General features: G+C 40.5%; 1 protein-coding gene across 1 annotated transcript in view; it reads left to right on the top strand.

Annotated features, from left to right (window-relative positions):
* The window catches only part of LOC137660303 (nucleoporin NUP188-like), a 163,798-nt gene that overhangs the window by 115,574 nt on the left and 28,764 nt on the right, over window positions 1-19,460 (top strand). The window contains exons 20-25 of the mRNA XM_068395097.1: window positions 7,231-7,352; window positions 11,962-12,119; window positions 12,824-13,047; window positions 14,843-14,974; window positions 15,076-15,369; window positions 15,536-15,664. Coding sequence (XP_068251198.1) covers window positions 7,231-7,352; window positions 11,962-12,119; window positions 12,824-13,047; window positions 14,843-14,974; window positions 15,076-15,369; window positions 15,536-15,664 — 1,059 coding nt within the window. The remainder of the gene's footprint in view (window positions 1-7,230; window positions 7,353-11,961; window positions 12,120-12,823; window positions 13,048-14,842; window positions 14,975-15,075; window positions 15,370-15,535; window positions 15,665-19,460) is intronic.

The raw sequence follows: 19,460 nt of genomic DNA on the forward strand, positions 1-19,460 counted from the left end.
GCACATTTTGCAGTATATTTTTTTTTTAATTTTGCTCTTACAGCCTTAATTTTTGTCACAGGGAAGTCAGGTTGGTCTCATTCTCTTGGAAAATGCCTGAATTTTCTCAAAAAATTATCAAAAATATGAACAAAAAATTTTTTATAGCATTTTTTTGCAAGGACGTACCGGTACGTCCATGGGGGTAAAGGGATGAGTTTTGTGAAACGTACCAGTACGTCCTTTGGGGGTAAAAGGGTTAATAAAATTAGGAGACATTTCAGAGTTTCTTTAAAAGAAAAGTTATCTGTAAATATTTTGGGGAACAATATATTTCTGGCTATGGTAAGAATTCTTATTTATTTTACTGTTTATTTTATTGTGTAGACATACCTTAGTATGGCATTGTCAGATTTGTAAGACTTTTTCAGTATAAATGTTATCTTTCCTTTTCTAATTACTATTCTTTGTGTGCCGTGTAGCATTACTATTAGGATACCTACCCTATCTCCTCGGTATTGCATATCCTTTATAATGAACATACATGTGTCTTGACCTTGAAATTCATCTCTTTCCCAACTTGAAAGGAAATGCATAATTTTCAATATTAAACTTACCCGATGATCATATAGCTGTCAGCTCTGCTGCCCGACAGAAAAAACCTACGGGCGGAATACGCCAGCGATCGCTATACAGGTGGGGGTGTACATCAACAGCGCCATCTGTCAAGTAGGTACTCAAGTACTCGATGTCAACATAGAACCAATTTTCTCTCTGTCGTGCCACTGGCAAGACCTACTAAATACGCTGTTACTAACTGGATTTGTTTTCACAACGATTTGGTGAAGTACACTTTTCCAGTTTTGAGCTTTCGCTATGCAGGGGTTTTATCTTCATTTCAAAACTTGAACTCGTTTTGGATAGATTTATTTATGGTGACGAAGAGAGTATGGACTCTCTTTCACTTTTAAATGGCCGACCCTTCCCTTAGACGGAAGTGTGTTTAGGTTTTTTGGTAATTTTTCTTAACACGTTATAGATCTATATATTTTATATCTCTCCGCCTTTATAGGCCTCTTCGATTAACTTTCCATTTTTTATAAACATATAACAATAAATTTTTATGTTTGTTTATATGCGACCTTTCCTGTTAGTAGGCGGTCCTAACTTGGAACCGAAGTTAATTAACATTGAGCCCGTTATATCGTATTTAACCTTTAAAGAATTTAATACTTTTTAAATTTTAATGCTTTATGAAAGAATTTCTTTGATAGTCTCGTACTGTTTTCAAAGATGAACTAAAGTTTAGTTTTTAGTCTACGCAGTTGTTTACGTTCAGGACGTTCAACATGCGCTCTATCGTTACGATAGAGATAGAGTGTATCACGGTTTCACTTTGCAGTAAGAGTAAACCTATTCTAGCGTTTCGTTCATTCTTTCTTAGCTTAAATGGTTTAAATTCTAAATTAAAGGAACTTTTTATTTGGAAAACCTTTCAGTTTTTTCCTTTAGCAAATAACATGTTTTAACGTTATATAATTGGGCTCTTCTCTCAGGTGCTAAATCAAGAGAGAAAGAGAGAGAGAGATAGAGACGGAGGGAGAGAGAGGAGAATAAAAGTTTCGTTCAAGCTGGTAACGTTGTTCTCGTTTTTTACTCTCCTCCCTAGTCGCTGTAGGGGAAGAAGGTAAAACGTTTCTAGGGTTTTATTCTTGTTCCCAGGCTATGTGCGGTGAGAGATTGTAAACGTAGTTTATTTGATCTAGTGTTTAGTCTCTTTTCCAGCCACTGAATTCTTTATCTTTATATATGTTTTTCTGTTGCATTGTACGACTGTTTTCGCATTACTACCTTTTAATGAAGGATAGGATTGCGTGTTTCAGGTAGAAATCAGTTAAAGTTTCGATTTCAGTGAAATAAGTGCAAAACAGAAAATCAAAGTGATAAAGTGATATGCGCAAAGTGTTACAGTGTTGCGTCCGAGGGTTCGTCTGTTCGTGCCAGTCGTTCACCTAGTCCGGGACCTCTTACAAGCTCCCAAGCCCAGGGGAGAAGTAATGTCGAACGACTTATGGGTTCCACAGGCCTTGATCAACGAACAGACGTTTTTCCCTCCGTGGTTTCGGGCGTATCTACCCAAGATCGCCCCACCCACACAAAGACGAGAGAGCCCATTTATTCCTCGTCTGCGGAAGAGGTTTCTCGTAAGAAACCATGGACCACATCTTGCAGCTTTTTAAGTGCAAGTCGGTCCCTTCCGCGCAAGTCCAACGGCCCAGGTGTAGCCACTGGGTCAGTTCGGACTCGCTGTAGTCATCCGACGACTGCACACCTCCCAAGAGAGGCAAGGTGGTACCGCAACAGGCAGTAACTCCGTCTGTTGCCGCACCAGCTGTTTTAGACCCTCAGTCACAACGGACAGTAGCTCCATCTGTTGCCGTTTTTGTAGACCCTAAGTGGTCTTTACTGCAGTCTATGCAGACTCAGTTAGCTGCGGTTATGCAGGAGTTTCGTGCGGAGAAGGTTGACACTGCTCCCGTTAGCCTACAACCTGCCACGGTTGTGCGCCCAGCTCACGCTGAGGCTGCCTGCTCCCACACTCCGGCTGCGGAGAGCTCCACCTCCGATGCGCAATCGACCCTGCCAGACGCATGTTGACGTTAGCCGACGTGCGGCACCCTCCGTTAACATGCGTGAGCTACCGCATCAGCAGTGGGAAGGTGGAGTCAAGCTGCCGTGTTTTGACGCGATGCGTTAGTTTCCGCAACCCACGGCAGTCCCCACCACGCACCACCACTCCGCTTTGGTTGTTGCCTGCTCCCACACTCCGACTGCGGAGAAGGTTGACGATGCACCCGTTTGCCTACAACCTGCCACGGTTGTGCGCCCAGCAGACGCTGCGGCTGCCTGCTCCCACACTCTTGTTGTGAGAGCTCCTCCACCCATGCGCAGTCGACCCTGCCAGACGCATGCTGACTCCCACAGACTCCGTTGCCGTGCGTGAGCTACCACAAGCTGCCGTGTTTTGACACGGTGTGTCAGCCTCCGCAACCCACTGTGGTTACCGCCACTCGCCCGCAGCAGACTAGTCAGTCAGGAGTTGAGGCTTCCCCACACAGCTTTGGTTGTTGCCAGCTCACAGACTGTCAAGCAGTTACATGACGTTGCCTTCTGGTCTGCTACTAATGCACCAGTGCTGTATGTCCTCACGCACCTGTTGTGGTTGACAGTTCAGTTTTTGACAGTTCACAGACTGTCAAGCAGTTACATAACGTTGCCTTCTGGTCTGCTGCTTATGCACGAGTGAGTCCCTCACTGAGATAACCTAGCTTTTCTCGGACATGGTTCCTGTAGATGAGAAAGTGCTGTTCTCCCTCCTACTGATATTCCTTTGAGGACTCTGTCATTTGGAGAGGAGCCTTAAGCTGCTTAGCCTCCTATGGACTTTAATTAAAGCATAACAAGGCTTCCAGGGATGGTAAATGGTTCCGCTTCAGTCGCTAACCCCGTCTGTTGCCACACCTGCTCCCATAGACCCTAATGGGCTTTGTTGCAAGACGTGCAGTCCAAGCTTGTGTCCTTGATAGAGGATTTTTTACGGAGAAGAACCTTCTGGCCAACAACCTTCCTACCGGTTGGTTGTGCGCCCTGTTGACGCTGAGGTATCCTACTCGCGTCCGCCAGTTGAGGTGGTTCCTCCACCGATGCGACCCAGTGTGGGTTGCCAGTCGCACGTTGACGTTAAGCGACTCGGAGGTGGTTGTGGACGTTCAGTGTGTCACTAGGAAGACGTTCAACAACCAGCAGAGGTGACTTGTTGTGACGCAGTGCGGCAACCTCAGCAACCCGGTAGGGGGTTGACTGCACAACCCAGACAGTCTAGACAGTTTCGGGTTGACGCTGTTCTTCCTCGCGTCCCCATGGTTGACAGTTCACAGACTGTGCAGCAGTACCATGATCTTGTGTCCGGCTCCGTCACGCATCCACCAGTGCGGCCGGATTCAGCGAGTCAGACGTTGCCCACTCCGTTGCCGTTTCCTCATCAGTTTCGGATGAGGAACCCTCTGATGAGGACATTTCTGAACAAGACGATCAACCCCCAGCCCTGCTATCCATCCAGAAGAAGCTGAAGAAGGAACGCTGCCCTGTCAGGCTGTGGATGAGTCTGGTTAGGACACTGTCATCCGTGGTTCAATTTGTGTCACTTGGAAGACTACACCTCCGTCCTCTTCTGTATCATCTAGCTTTTCACTGGAAAAGGACAAGACGCTAGAAGCGGTCTCGATCCCGGTTTCCGGAAAGATAAAGTCTGGTCTGACTTGGTGAAAGGACTTTATCAACCTTTGAAAGGGTCTTCCCCTGACTGTTCAGACTCCCAACCACGTTCTCTTCTCGGACGCATCGGACGTAGGCTGGGGTGCGACATTAGGCGGTAGGGAATGCTCGGGATTATGGAACTCGAGTCAAAGGACAATGCATTTCAACTGCAAGAAGCTACTGGCAGTACGTCTGACCTGGAAAGCTTCAGGTCTCTCCTTCAAGGCAAAGTGGTGGAGGTGAACACGGACAACACCCTGCTTTGACGTACATCTCCAAGCAAGGAGGGACCTACTCTCTGACATGGTACGAGTTCGCAAGAGACCTCCTCACCTGTTCAACAGGTCTAGACTTTTCACTAGTAACGAGGTTCATCCAAGGCAACTTGAATGTCATAGCAGATTGTCTCAGTAGGAAGGGACAAATAATTCCAACAGATTGGACCCTCCACAAGGATGTATGCAAGAGACTTTGGGCCACCTGGGGCCAGCCAACCATAGATCTCTTCGCAACCTCGATGACCAAGAGGCTCCCAATACTTTGCTCACCTATCCCGGACCCAGCAGTAGTTCATATAGATGCCTTTCTACTAGATTGGTCACATCTAGATCTATATGCATTCCCTCCGTTCTAGATTGTCAACAAGGTACTGCAGAAGTTCGCCTCTCACGAAGGGACAAAGTTGACGCTAGTTGCTTCCCTCTGGCCCGCGAGAGAAGAACTCACCGAGGTACTTCGATGGCTAGTAGACGTTCCCAGAACACTTCCCCTAAGGGTGGACCTGCTACGTCTGCCACGCGTAAAGAAGGTACTCCAAGGCCTCCACGCTCTTCGTCTGACTGCCTTCAGACTATCGAAAGACTCTCGAGAACTAGAGGTTTTTCGAAGGAGGCAACCAGAGCGATTGCTAGAGCAAGGAGAACATCCACCCTTAGAGTCTACCAATCGAAGTGGGAAATCTTCCGAAACTGGTGCAAGTCAGTATCCGTATCCTCGACCAGTACCTCTGTAACTCAAATAGCTGACTTCCTCTTATATCTGAGGAAAGAACGATCTCTTTCAGCTCCCACTATCAAGGGTTACAGAAGCATGTTGGCATCAGTCTTCTGTCACAGAGGCTTAGATCTTTCCAACAATAAAGATCTACAGGACCTCCTTAAGTCTTTTGAGACCACGAAGGAGCGTCGTTTGGTTACACCTGGTTGGAATTTAGACGTGGTTCTAAGATTCCTTATGTCAGACAGGTTCGAACCGCTTCAATCAGCCTCCCTGAAAGATCTCACCTTTAAGACTCTTTTCCTGATATGCTTAACCACAGCTAAAAGAGTCAGTGAGATTCATGCCTTCAGCAAGAACACCGGATTCTCATCCGAAACGGCTACATGTTCTACAACTTGGTTTTCTAGCCAAACACGAGCTGCCTTCTCGGCCTTGACCAATATCGTTCGATATTCCAAACTTATCGTATGGTTGGAAATGAACTAGAAAGAGTATTATGTCCTGTAAGAGCTCTTAAGTTCTATTTTAAAAACCTTTACGAGGCCCGTCTGAAGCTTTATGGTGTTCAGTTAAGAATCCATCTTTGCCTATGTCAGAGAATTCTTTATCCTATTTTATCAGACTGTTAATACGAGAAGCTCATTCCCTTCTGAATGAGGAAGACCAAGCTTGGCTGAAGGTAAGGACACACGAAGTTAGAGCTGTCGCAACTTCCGTGGCCTTTAAACAAAATAGATCTCTGCAAAGTATATTCGACGCAACCTATTGGAAAAGCAAATCAGTGTTCGCGTCTTTTATCTTAAGAATGTCCAGTCTCTTTACGAGAACTGCTACACTCTGGGACCATTCGTAGCAACGAGTGCAGTAGTGGTGGGGGCTCCACCACTACAATTCCCTAATTCCAGAACCTTTTTAATCTTTCTCTTGAAATATTTTTGGGTTGTCCGGAAGGCTAAGAAGCCTTTCGCATCCTACTTGATTTGGCGGGTGGTCAAAGTCATTTCTTGAGAAGCGCCTAGATTAGAGGTTTTGATGAGGACCTTTAGTATGGGTTGCAACCCTTCATACTTCAGCTCCTAGGAGTCGCTCAGCATCCTATGAGGATCGCGAGGCTCAGTAAGGAAGACGTACTTAAAAAGGCAGAGTAATTGTTCAAGTCGTCTTCCTTACCAGGTACTTATTTATTTTATGCTTGTTATTTTGAATAACTGCTAAAATGAAATACGGAATACTTAGCTCATAATAATGTCAACATGTAATGCTGGTCTCTACCCACCCCCCTGGGTGTGAATCAGCTATATGATCATCGGGTAAGTTTAATATTGAAAAATGTTATTTTCATTAGTAAAATAAATTTTTGAATATACTTACCCGATGATCATAAATTAAAGGACCCACCCTTCCTCCCCAATAGAGACCCAGTGGACAGAGGAGAAAATTGGTTCTATGTTGACATCGAGTACTTGAGTACCTACAGTACTTGACAGATGGCGCTGTTGATGTACACCCCCACCTGTATAGCGATCGCTGGCGTATTCCGCCCGTAGGTTTTTTCTGTCGGGCAGCAGAGCTGACAGCTATATGATCATCGGGTAAGTATATTCAAAAATTTATTTTACTAATGAAAATAACATTTTTACAAAATATTTGGTATTTACTCAGTATGTGTCTATTGAAAATTTTCTCCTCCCTCTTCTTACTAACGATATAGATTATGCAGTTAACACTTGATTTTTGTGGTCCTAAGAGACCACACAGCTCCTACCCAAAAATAACTTTTTCCTGTCAAAATCACTTTCTGAAGTGTTTGTTGTTTCAATGTGTACTATATATAGTCTTGGTACTGTTATAATTGTTGGGTTTTAAATTTATCTATAAAACCAGAAAAGCCAATGTGATTTTTTTTATTGATTATCATTCATTTTATTATTTTAGGTAACTCTTGCCAGTGACATTTTAAATGGGCTGGTTTATCAGCTAGATGGTCGTGTAGTGGATGAAAAAGCAACAAACCTCCTGGCCCAGTTGTATTTAGCACTTGTCAAACATTGTGGAAAGTAAGTATAAAACAGTAAATGAAAATCATTGCTGGTTACTCTTATTAATTTACATGGTTTACTTTGATTTTTTAAAATTTTAATAGTAATGTGGCACTCATCTTACTTCTATGAAACTTAGTTAACCTGAGGTTTACATTGCTTTCTTCTCGAAGCTAGCTAAATGTTGATATTACCCTAAAAGCTAAAATTTCCCATTTTTTTTATTGTAATTCCAATGCCTCTATTGTAGAAGTGTGTTTAAAGAACAGTGTTTAGCATCTAAAGTACTTTACTTAGTAAACCAATCACCAATGGGCTTTTTCTGTCATCTCGGTTTTATTTCTAGCAGTTGGCATTACTTAATTCTGCAAATCCAGATTGTGCTGTTTTCTTTTAAGTGGTCATTTAGCATCAGATTACTAGGGGATGTCTTCTGGCTTTGCTATGCATTCATATGTTAATTTCAAGGGGTTTATTGCCAGATGACAAAGATCTGCATTCCATTTGTTTACATGTTGAAGGCAGCATTGTGATTTAGCTTACCAGTCTCTATTATGGAGCAATATGTTTAGCTTATGGCTAACAAAGTTTGCTTGAAAGAAAAATGTCATTTAGTTTGGTGGGGATGATGATACTACTCAGGCTATTACTAAGCTCTCAGTGGTTGGTAGTAGTGAGAGCTTCACAAACATTTTTAAATATATAACTTCCCTGGTAGTTACATATATATAGCTTAAATCCCGCGTTTCGACGCGGGATTTAAGCTTTATAAATGTAACTACCAGGTAAGTATATTTAAAAATGTATTTTATAATAAAAATACCATTTTTAAAAGTTATCAATTTTCATGAAATTCGAGAAGGCTAGCCCACTTTTGAGACAAGGCAGTGATACTAGCCTAACCTGTGTAGATCTAAATCATAGGCTAACTCATGTTTTGCCCAGTGGTTTTAGTGTACTAGTTAGTAAGCCTCATCGTGACCTATACTCTCAATTTACTTTGGGGCCACCCTTCTAGTGCAACAGCCTTGCTTTTCTGTGATCTAGTCACATCTTTATGACCACTGGATTCCGAGATAGAAGACCAACCTGGTAGGTTGGATCCTAATATCTGTCCTGCTACTGAAGCAAGCGCTCGTAAGCAACTTCTTTATGCCATCATTAATAATGTGGTTTATCATATAACCTCTATGGAACTAGGAATACCAATTTTAAATGTCTAAATGTTTTGCCTAAAGCTAAAAGATGGGTGGATCAAGATTTGAATGGCAGTTGGATACTGCCTCGACCACCAGGAGTCTCCTTTGCCTAGTGCATGTGCAGAAGTTATCATTAGTAGTCAGTCTGAAGGCATTACCAGAGCAGGACCCAGAAAGTGAGGTAGATGTTGATTTACAAGAAACTGACATGGATGATGTATCCCAGTTTCAGTTGTTACGAAAGCTTATCATGGAAGTGTATCCAAATAAATTGATTCAGGGAAGTTCTGTCATTGTTACAAGGTTGTTCAATACTGCCACTACTACTAAAACTTCTTATACTCTGGAATTTTCTAATATTTTCTAATATTTTCATTGACAAATTGAATAAATTGATGTCTCAGGTGGAAAGGAAGTCTACTAATGCTTCTTCCCATATGTTATTAAAATCTTATCTCCTATGGAAGCAGTTTTAATTTGTAAAATAAATCAGTTGGCTAACCTTACTCTTATTATTATTATTATTATTATTAAATGCTAAGCTACAACCCTAGTTGGAAAAGCAGGATGCTATAAGCCCAGGGGCCCCAACAGGGAAAATAGCCCAGTGAGGAAAGGAAAAATAGAACATTTTAGGAATAGTAACAATATTAAAATAAATATTTCCTATTTAAAATATAAAAACTTTAACAAAACAAGAGGAAGAGAAACTAGATAGAAAAGTGTGCCCAAGTGTACCCTCAAGCAAGAGAACTCTAACCCAAGGCAGTGTAAGACCATGGTACAGAGGCTATGGCACTACCCAGGAATAGAGAACAATGGTTTGATTTTGGAGTGTCCTTCTCCTAGAAGAGCTGCTTACCATAGCTAAAGAGTCTCTTCTACCCATACCAAGAGGAAAGTAGCCACTGAACAATTACAGTGCAGTAGTTAACCCCTTGGGTGAAGAAGAATTGTCTAGTAATCACAGTGTTGTCAGGTGTATGAGGACAGAGGAGAATCTGTAAAGGATAGGCCACACTATTCGGTGTCTGTGTAGGCAAAGGGAAAAAACCGTAACCAGAGAGAAGGGTCCTATGTAGTACTGTCTGGCCAGTCAAAGGACCCCATTACTCCAGATCAAGCTAATTCACTGGAATCTATGATGAATTTTAATGAAAGAAAGTTAATTACAAGTATTTTGAGAGTATTAACTGAGAAGGTATTGTTTAAGGATAATTGCAAGAGGATTTTAGTTGAAAGTCTCATATGCAGATTCAGTGGTAGAAGTTGTATTGACTCTTATTGAAGAAAAGTTTGCAGGCCACTGAATTACTTATCCTGTTTGGGTAGGACTGTATCGTATGACACACTCAAAGCTACCACTACATGTGTTAAATATTTTGGTTAAGTTTAGGGAACAACTGTGTTCTATGACTCAAACAGTTTCAGATGTGCAGAAGCACACACTGATTACATCATACAGTTGTCTAATTGAACTCGAAAGGACATTTTGAGGTTAATTTCATGAAGGCCTATTTTTTCTTCCTACTGTCCTGTCATTTCTTCTCAAGACTATTTATTTACTGTATATCTCCAGGGGAGATTTTTTAGAACAGTTATAGACCAATGTCTTGGACTTAGGACTACCCCTCTTGTATTCACCAGGGTGATGGCTCCAATATCAAAATTGTTGAAATTTATAGGCATGAAAGTTCTGCTGTACCTAAACTACTGGCTAATTTTGAACTCATTAGAAGAGACTTTGGTCGGTCATTTACGGTTGCTTAGGTTATCGAGAAGGTTGGGAGTCCGAGTCATTGTGAAAAAGCCCCTCCTGATTTTGAATCAATAGATTCTATATTTGCGGATGAAAATAGCAACAGTTCCTTTTTATTGAGAAGTTCAAACAGATGAAAGTGTTGTTGGTATGTATGTGTATGAGGCTCCCAGGGATCATGGTATTGCTTGAGAAGCTTATTTCAATGAGTTGGTTGAAGCTGAGGTATTACTGTATTTGTTGCTTCCTGTTTAACTGATTTGCTAGTACATTCCACGAAATAAAGTGAGGTTGAAGAATTTTCCCCCTCAGATCCTTTCGAAGTAAGAGCACTACAGTACTGCTATACTGATTAAAACTCTGACTTAGTGCGCACCTGCTTCCAAATAAATGCAAGTGCTGTCGTTTTCTCTGAAAAAATTCGCTACACACTTCCCCAACAACAGACATTCCTAAGCCTGAAGGGCCTAGAGTGCAGCTAAAAGCTCTTAGCATTTTATGTGTAAGATTTATTCCTTTTCTAACCTCCTTCCTGACAGATGAAGATAATACATGATCGTGCCACATTCTTCTTGGGAAGCATTATGTGAAATGACACAGGTCTGGGAACTTTACTTTCAGTGAACTATCCTGAGCCAAACGGCAAGTGGTCTCACCATTTTTACAGTTCTAGATGGTTCTGACTCATCGGAATGCAAATCAAGTCCTGATCGGGTGTCCTGTTTCAATGACGATTGAGATGCACTTACTGGAAATCTCTCAGCTTCAACCTTCTTCTTCTTCTTTGTCTACACCTTTTCCCACTTCTATGTGTGGTCGATGTTTCTGTTCAGCTTTCTCTATGATAGATGGAGAATGAATCCCTTTCCTTTTGTTCATACCACAGGTCCTTCCTCTCATACTCCTCTCCTGGGAATAGGGATAGTGTTAGGGGTAATGACAGGTCCTCTTGGTTCTATGCAAACAGAACAGCCAACTGGAATCACGGTAGAACTTGTTGCAGTTAAAGGTAAATTTAATGATGTTCACTGCCAGACATTCCCTGTGGGGGGAAGGTTGGCTCACTTTTATACCACTTGGAAGTGCCTTTGCCCAGATCCCTGACTTCTCTTTGTGATAAGGAGTATCCTCTAAGTTCCAACCCCTCCACAATGTTATATGTGGATCCAATTCCATTCCGAAGTTACCTGAATAATTTTCCACGGTCCTTGGGACGGTGAAGAAAGGAGATTGGATGTTCACAATTGATCTGAGGGATACCCGTTTCCACATACCTATTCATAAAAATTCCAGAAAGCTCCTTTGGTTTGTGAAAGTGGTAAAGGTTTGCCAATTCAAATACCTATGTTTTAGCCTGAGAATGACACCTAGAGTTTTCGCAAGAATAAGTGGCTACATCTTTTGGGCATAAGAGTGTTTTTTTACCTGGGCAATTGTCTGATTTTCAAGTCATCCCTGGGAACGATTCAATTTCTTAAGGCATGGTTGCTCAACATGTTACATATGAAGCATCACCAAGCTGATATTGTTTACTATAGAGGGAGAGTGGGAATTATATAAATACTTTAATGATAAAGATCGAAAAGAAGAGGCTTCGGCAAGGAAACAAGGTGAACCTCCTGTAAGTATTGTAGTAAAATTTTTTTATTAAAATCACTTTTATTTTTAGGCAACTAGTAGAAACAACAGATTGCTTCAAGAGCCTTAGCAAGCTACTTTTGTTGATGCAAGAAGCTGTAATGGAGACCCCAATTCACTGTAATTTCACAATCTTAGGCGCAGCATTAAGAATGGTTACCTTAACAGAAGCTTCTTATGAGTCACAAGGTAAAGTGAAATGAATTGAAGTCAAGTTTTAAGTGAGCAATAAAATAATTCTTAAGCGTATGATTGTAATGGAAAATTTAGGAGATTGAGTGTGAAGACATGATTTTGTATAAGTACCTATAAGATAGAGCAAGTTTGGAGTTTAAACATAAATAGTAGATAATGATAAGCCATCTTATTTGTTAATTTTATTTTATTTTTTTTTTATTTATTTATTTATTTATTTATTTATTTTGTATTAGCCCTTTTCATTTTGGAAGGAATGTGAAGTTAGATAAAACATTGATTATTCATTTATATTCGACACATGGTGTTAATTAATGTTCTGAAAAATCATAATGCATAGATCTCATATTGAAATATTAGATAATAAAAGCTTATTTATTAAATAATTTGAAATAGTTTAATAAGTGAAACTTCAGAAATTTAAACTGGGTGCAAATACTTTTATGGTGAGCTGGTTGACATGAGTCTCATACGTAGGTAATTGTTTTGTAATTTTCTAAATATTTTTCTCTTCTATAGTTTTCATTTTTTCTCAAATTCTTTTAAACTCTGAGCTGCTTTTTATAATAGAACTCTTGTGTTTCTAGCATTGCTTTCCTACTACTACTACTGCTTTGAGGATTAGTGACAGTGCGTAAAAACTGTACTAGATTTGCATTAGCTATCAAGTGTAGTTAAACATAATTATTAATTTACAGATGAAGTAATTGTGCTGTTGGATCCTGTGCTTGCATTAGTACAGCAACATGGCAGATTAGCTGGCTCTGCAAATCCTGGTGTCACTTCTGAGGCTATACTGAACCTTGCAACAGCCTTGTTACATCAGTGTTTGTTGCGTTGCCATCCAGACACTGCAGAGCTTCACCTCAATTATTCTCCTGTTGTACCTGCTCTTCTTCATGCTACAGAAATATACATGCAGGTATTGGATCATTATTGATAGTTTCAAAGGATTCTAACAATATAGCTGGCTCTTTCCTTTACTGTATTTTGACTTGTGACTTGAAATTTAGAATGCCTGTCCTAACAAGTCTTTAGAACACAACACATTCTCTCTCTCTCTCTCTCTCTCTCTCTCTCTCTCTCTCTCTCTCTCGAATTATGCGTGTTCGAATTATACGATTCCCGTTTTATGCGATCGCTATTTTTCAAAAATAAATTTTCTGTATCTGCGAAGCTGTTCAAAGTCTGCGAGTCATACACTACAAAATGTATTAAATCTATTGTCTTTTTAAGTATATTGGTAGCCCTAAATTTGGTGATTTATAATAAATGTTACAAAACAATATTAACATTACATCTTAACATAATTTCATAATAAATAGCTATTTAAGGATAAAATTCCACATCAACAATGAAATCAACTGTTAACTGTGTGAGTCCAGCTGACAAAATGTAAACAGAATTGTGGTTACGTTCTTGGCAATCTTTATCTTTCTCCAACCTTTTGATAATTTTAATGGTAGTGTTAATGATGGTATTTTAAAGCATTATTTTTGTTTAGTACAGTATATATAAAAGCTTTATTTATCCCTTCGGGTGTTCAAGGTTTTCACGAGTAGACTGGGTTCGTTTATCGGCAGTGAATAGCCTAAACTTCGGTAACGAGTCGGCAATATTTTGTCATATTTTAAACAGTATACATTTGATTTGCAAAGATTGGTTTTGTAAAGTACACGGTATAATTATAAAAATCTCTCTCTCTCTGTAAAAAATAAAACCTTAGATCACATATGGCAACCTGAGTTTAAGAATGAAATTAACGACTATTGTTAGTTGTGGCGATCAATTCCTCGCGCCAGGAGGTACACGAAACAAAAACACAGCATTCGATTACAACAGCTGATTCATTTTCTCTCTCTCTCTCTCTCTCTCTCTCTCTCTCTCTCTCTCTCTCTCTCTCTCTCTCTCTCTCTGGGCTACTCTTCACTACCTTTCATTTGTTAGTGAGATAGAGAGGGGTAAGAAATGTTACCTCACATTCAATTTCTGTCTCTCCGTCACTTTCATTCCCCACAACTCCGATCCATACATCACAGTTGGTACAATCACTTTCTCATATAGAACTCTCTTTACATTCATGCCCAACCCTCTATTTTCTACTACTCCCTTAACTGCCCCCAACACTGCATCCTTCATTCGCTCCCTGACGTACATCTGCTTCCACTCTGTCATTTGCTGCAACAACAGACCCCAAGTACTTAAACTGATCCACCTCCTCAAGTAACTCTCCATTCAACATGACATTCAACCTCGCACCACCCTCCCTTCTCGTACATCTCATAACCTAACTCTTACCCACATTAACTCTCAACTTCCTTCTCTCACACACCCTTCCAAATTCTGTCACTGATCGGCCAAGCTTATCTTCCGCGTCTGCAACCAGTACAGTATCATCCGCAAACAACAACTGATTTACCTCCCATTCATGGTCATTCTCGTCTACCAGTTTTAATCCTCGTCCAAGCTCTTGAGCATTCACCTCTCTCACCAGCTATATTCAACAGTTATAACTTAAGCAATAAGCTTATTTCATATTTGGGAAAAAATTTTGTACAAGCACTATTTGGTTTTCTATAATGAAATAAAAGGTAGATACTGTAATGCCTTATTTGAAAATAGATAGTGTTAAGAATTTAAAATCAGAAGTAATTTTTCATCATTGTGTGGTTATAGTTATAGATTACATGAATTAAATTATTGTTTTTTTATTCCAGAGTGGTAAAGATGATGTTGTAGGTGAACTTCTTCGCCTTATTGCGTCTCTTTCAAGAATATCACACCAGTCAGATGATTTGTCAACAAATACTTTGTCTTCAACCCTAACTCTTACAATTCCCCCATCAAAGGTATTGTCACTTATTACTATGACTTTGTTTGTACAGTATATATATCTTAAATTTTAATGAATTCTGAATTTTTGTTACTAAATTGTAACTTTAACTTCCAGACAAACCTGTTAAGTGAAGTGGTATGGGGAGTTGTTTGGGGAGTTATCCGTGAAGGTGTTAGAGGTGTTGAAGGTGGTGTCAACATAGCAGCAGTCCATCTGTCAGCCTTGTGTGGATCTCTAGCAGCACCTCACCGTCAGCCTGGCCTTGCCCTGGCCACTGCTGCTCTTGTCACAGCTCTAGCTCCTCATGCCTCACTGTGGATTGTAACTCATGCAGCTTCATACTCTCAATTGACTTCAGCAATAACTCGTTGCATCCACTTAACAACCCACCTACTTTGTACTCCAAGGGTTAGTACCTATTCAAAGTCCCGTTATTATACCTGATAGTTTGCAAACCATGGCATATGTTGTACTTCAAGTTGTAATGAGATTTGACATTGTTGAACCAAGCACAAACTGAGTCTTGCCTAATTCTTTTTCTCTATATGGTAATAAAAGTTTCTGTTACTTTTAGGTTGTTCAGCTAGAATTGAGTGGCCAAGAAAGTAGTTCCTATAATAGGAATGCAATATCTACTCCTTCTGATCCCTCGTCATCTGTGATTTCATCCTCCACTACAGCTGTTCTTAACAATATGTTACAGGTAATATGAGGAAGTAGTACTGTATATTTAAACAAACCAGATGTTATATGTAAGCTCAAGTTTGAAACTACAGTGAGGGAAAGCCAGAATTATTTCAATGAACCTTCCCTGACATTCATATTGCTTTTCTCTCGAAGCTGGTTCAATGTTGATGTCTACCTTAAAGCTAAAAGATTTCCTGTTTTCTTTCCTTTTAATATAACTGCCCCTTTAGCATAGTACAGGTGTATTGAGATTTTATGGTGGTGTATAACTATACATCTACATTCTTTCATAGCAGCATTACCTGTTAGAGGTTCTTCCTGCACTCTAGATTGTGATTTTGTGCTTTTTGAGTTTTTATAGAAACTCATTATTGATTATTATAAACTATTAGGGGATATCCTCATCTGGCTTTGCTATGTCTTGTTGTATGATTTTTCAAGGGATATAATGCTGATTAATAATGATCCTCATTTTCAAGGTGTTCTTTGAATAGCCTTTTTGAGGACTAATTCCCTAACAGGCTCTCTTATGAAGAAATATTATCTGTTAGTAGCTGGCTAGTTAAAATATTTTAATCAAAAAAGAAAATTATCCTTTAGCTTGAGGGAATTTCCTGAGAAGACTAGGCTGGTTGATTACTGTGATGATGAAGTTGTGATAAAGCTACTCTGGCTATATCTAAATTTGAGGAGTTGATAGTAATGAGCTTCATAAGCTTTTGGATGATTTTGCCGTGTTTGTGCAATCTAAAGAGGCCTGTGAGCCTTCGGGCCAAGGCAGTAAACTTAGCCTTACTTGTGCTGTTACTTTTTGAGTCCCTAGGGAACTTGTACACCACTCACCTGTTCCTTCCCTGCCACCTCAAAGAGAAGGAAGAAGTCTGAAGTACTGGACGACTGATTGGAACGAGTCTCATAAGACAGAGCACTAGCCCTGCTGGTCAGCTTGATTGTCAGCTACTGTTCATGAGACGCTTCTGTGACACCATCGCTCAAGATCTTCCTACCCGCTAGTACAGCTCAAGGTTTTTGGAGACACTAAGATCTTCCAACCCTGTCGCTCATGAGAGATTAGAACAGGTGACTTCTCAAGTCCAATATAAGCACTCGTAATTGCACCAAGATACCACGTTGTGCTCTCCAACCAAGGACAGGCATTTGATGCCCCCGTAATGTTTGCAGACTGGCTGGCGACTATCCTGGGGGAGGAAATACTTCAGTGAAACATTGAGACCATCGATGTCATCGAAGAAGTCCAGAAGACCATTTCTCTCCCGGCGAGAGATACAGACCGTTACCAAGAATATTCCTCTTGGGAAAGAGATCCTGGTGTATTCTCGCCTCATTCGCAAGGTAAAAGGATGCATGTCGGAATGTACCCATCCCCAAATAGACATATTGGCACATGGTACAGGACCTCATGTACCCGCTACCTAAACTCTTGATATTTCAAGAACTAACACACTACCAGTAGGAATAAAGTGGTCTTTCCACTTATTGGATGTTTGTCTTTTCTCTTGCTCTTCAGGAGAGTGAGAAGCAGTCATCATCATCATTTCCTCTTATACCTATTGACGCAAAGGGCCTCGGTTAGATTTCGCCAGTCATCTCTGTCTTGAATTGTTAATTCAATACTTCTCTATTCATCTCCTACTTTGCACTTCATAGTCCGCAGCCATTTAGGCCTGGGTCCTCCAATTCTTCTAGTGCCATGTAGAGCCCAGCTGAATATTTGGTGAACTAATCTCTTTTGAGAGTGTGAAGAGCATGCCCAAACCATCTCCGTCTACCCCTCATCATGATCTCGTCCCCATATGGCACTCGAGTAATCTCTCTTATAGTTTCATTTCTAATATTGTCCTACCATTTAACCCCCCAATATCCTTTTGAGAGCTTTGTTCTCAAATCTACTAAATCTATATCATTGTCATACCATGACTCATGTCCATAGAGTAACACAGATCTTACTAAACTGATATATGCCATGATTTTTATATGTAATTTCAGGCAATTTGACTTCCAAATTTTACTTAACCTAGCCATTGTTTGATTTGCTTTTTTAAATTTTTCACTAAACTCTAATTCTAAAGACCACTGTATTGCAGATCATAGTTCCCAAATACTTGAATGATTCTACCTCACTAATCCTTTCACCTTTCAATGGCATTTAATCTTCCATTGCATACTCTGTTCTCATCATCTCTGTCTTTCTTCTACTGTATTTATTTTCAGCCCAACCTCATGTGATATTTCATGCATTCTGGTAAGCAAGCCTTGCAAATCCTGTGGGGTTCTGCTAACAAGGACAGCATCATCATCATACTCTAGGTTTGCTAAATTCCTATCACCAATCCAGTCCAATCCTTCTCCACCATCTCTTATTGTTCTATGCTTTACAAAATCCATGAGGAGGATAAACAACATAGGTGACAAACATTCCCTTGGAGTACTCCGCTGTTCACTGGAAATTCATTTGATAAGACTCCACTAACATTAACTTTGCACTTGCTATGCTCATACATACATACATACATATACCAAGGCACTTCCCCCAATTTTTGGGGGTAGCCGACATCAAACAAATGAAAAAAATAGGGGACCTCTCCTCTCTACGTTCCTCCCAGCCTGACAAGGGACTCAACTGAGTTCGGCTGGTACTGCTAGGGTACCACAGCCCACCCTCCCCTGTTATCCACCACAGAGGAAGCTTCATAACGCTGAATCCCCTACTGCTGCTGCCTCCGCGGTCATCAACGGCACCGGAGGAAGCAGCAGGGCCTACCAGAACTGCGTCACAATCGCTCGCCATTCATATAGCACGCTCTCTTGCCTCTCTCACATATATCCTCCTATCACCCAGAGCTTTCTTCACTCCATCCATCTACCCAAACTTTTGCCTTCCTCTTCTACTTCTCCCATCAACTCTTGCATTCATCACCTTCTTTAGCAGACAGCCATTTTCCATTCTCTCAACATGGCCAAACCACCTCAACACATTCATATCCACTCTAGCTGCTAACTTATTTCTTACACCCGTTCTCACCATCACCACTTCATTCCTAACCCTACCTACTCGAGATACACCAGTCATACTCCTTAGACACTTCATCTCAAACACATTCAATTTCTGTCTCTCCGTCACTTTCATTCCCCACAACTCCGATCCATACATCACAGTTGGTATAATCACTTTCTCATATAGAACTCTCTTTACATTCATGTCTAACCCTCTATTTTTTACTACACCCTTAACTGCCCCCCAACACTTTGCACCCTTCATTCACTCCCTGACGTACATTTGCTTCCACTCCACCATTTGCTGCAACAACAGACCCCAAGTACTTAAACTGATCCACCTCCTCAAGTAACTCTCCATTCAACATAACATTCAAACCTTGCACTTCCTTCCCTTCTCGTACATCTCATAACTTTACTCTTACCCACATAACTCTCAACTTCCTTCTCTCACACACCCTTTCAAATTCTGTCACTAATTGGTCATGAACAGACTTAATCAAATTCACATATTTAAGAGGAATTCTATATTAATGCAGGACTCTCCGCAAAATTGGCCGGTGCACATTATCAAAGGCTTTTTCATAGTCCACAAATGCTATCAAAACTGTATTGATATATTCTATGCATTGCTGTACAACATGTCTCAAAATAAAGATTTTGTCAGTGCAACATCTACCTTTTCAAAATCCTGCTTTTCATCTCTCAGCTTTTCATCAATCTTTCTCTTCACTCTCTTTAGAATAAGCATAGTATATATTTTCATAACTAATGTAAGTGTTATGTCTGTAATTATT

The sequence above is a fragment of the Palaemon carinicauda genome, chromosome 20, assembly GCF_036898095.1.
Source record: "Palaemon carinicauda isolate YSFRI2023 chromosome 20, ASM3689809v2, whole genome shotgun sequence".
Lineage (NCBI taxonomy): Eukaryota > Metazoa > Arthropoda > Malacostraca > Decapoda > Palaemonidae > Palaemon > Palaemon carinicauda.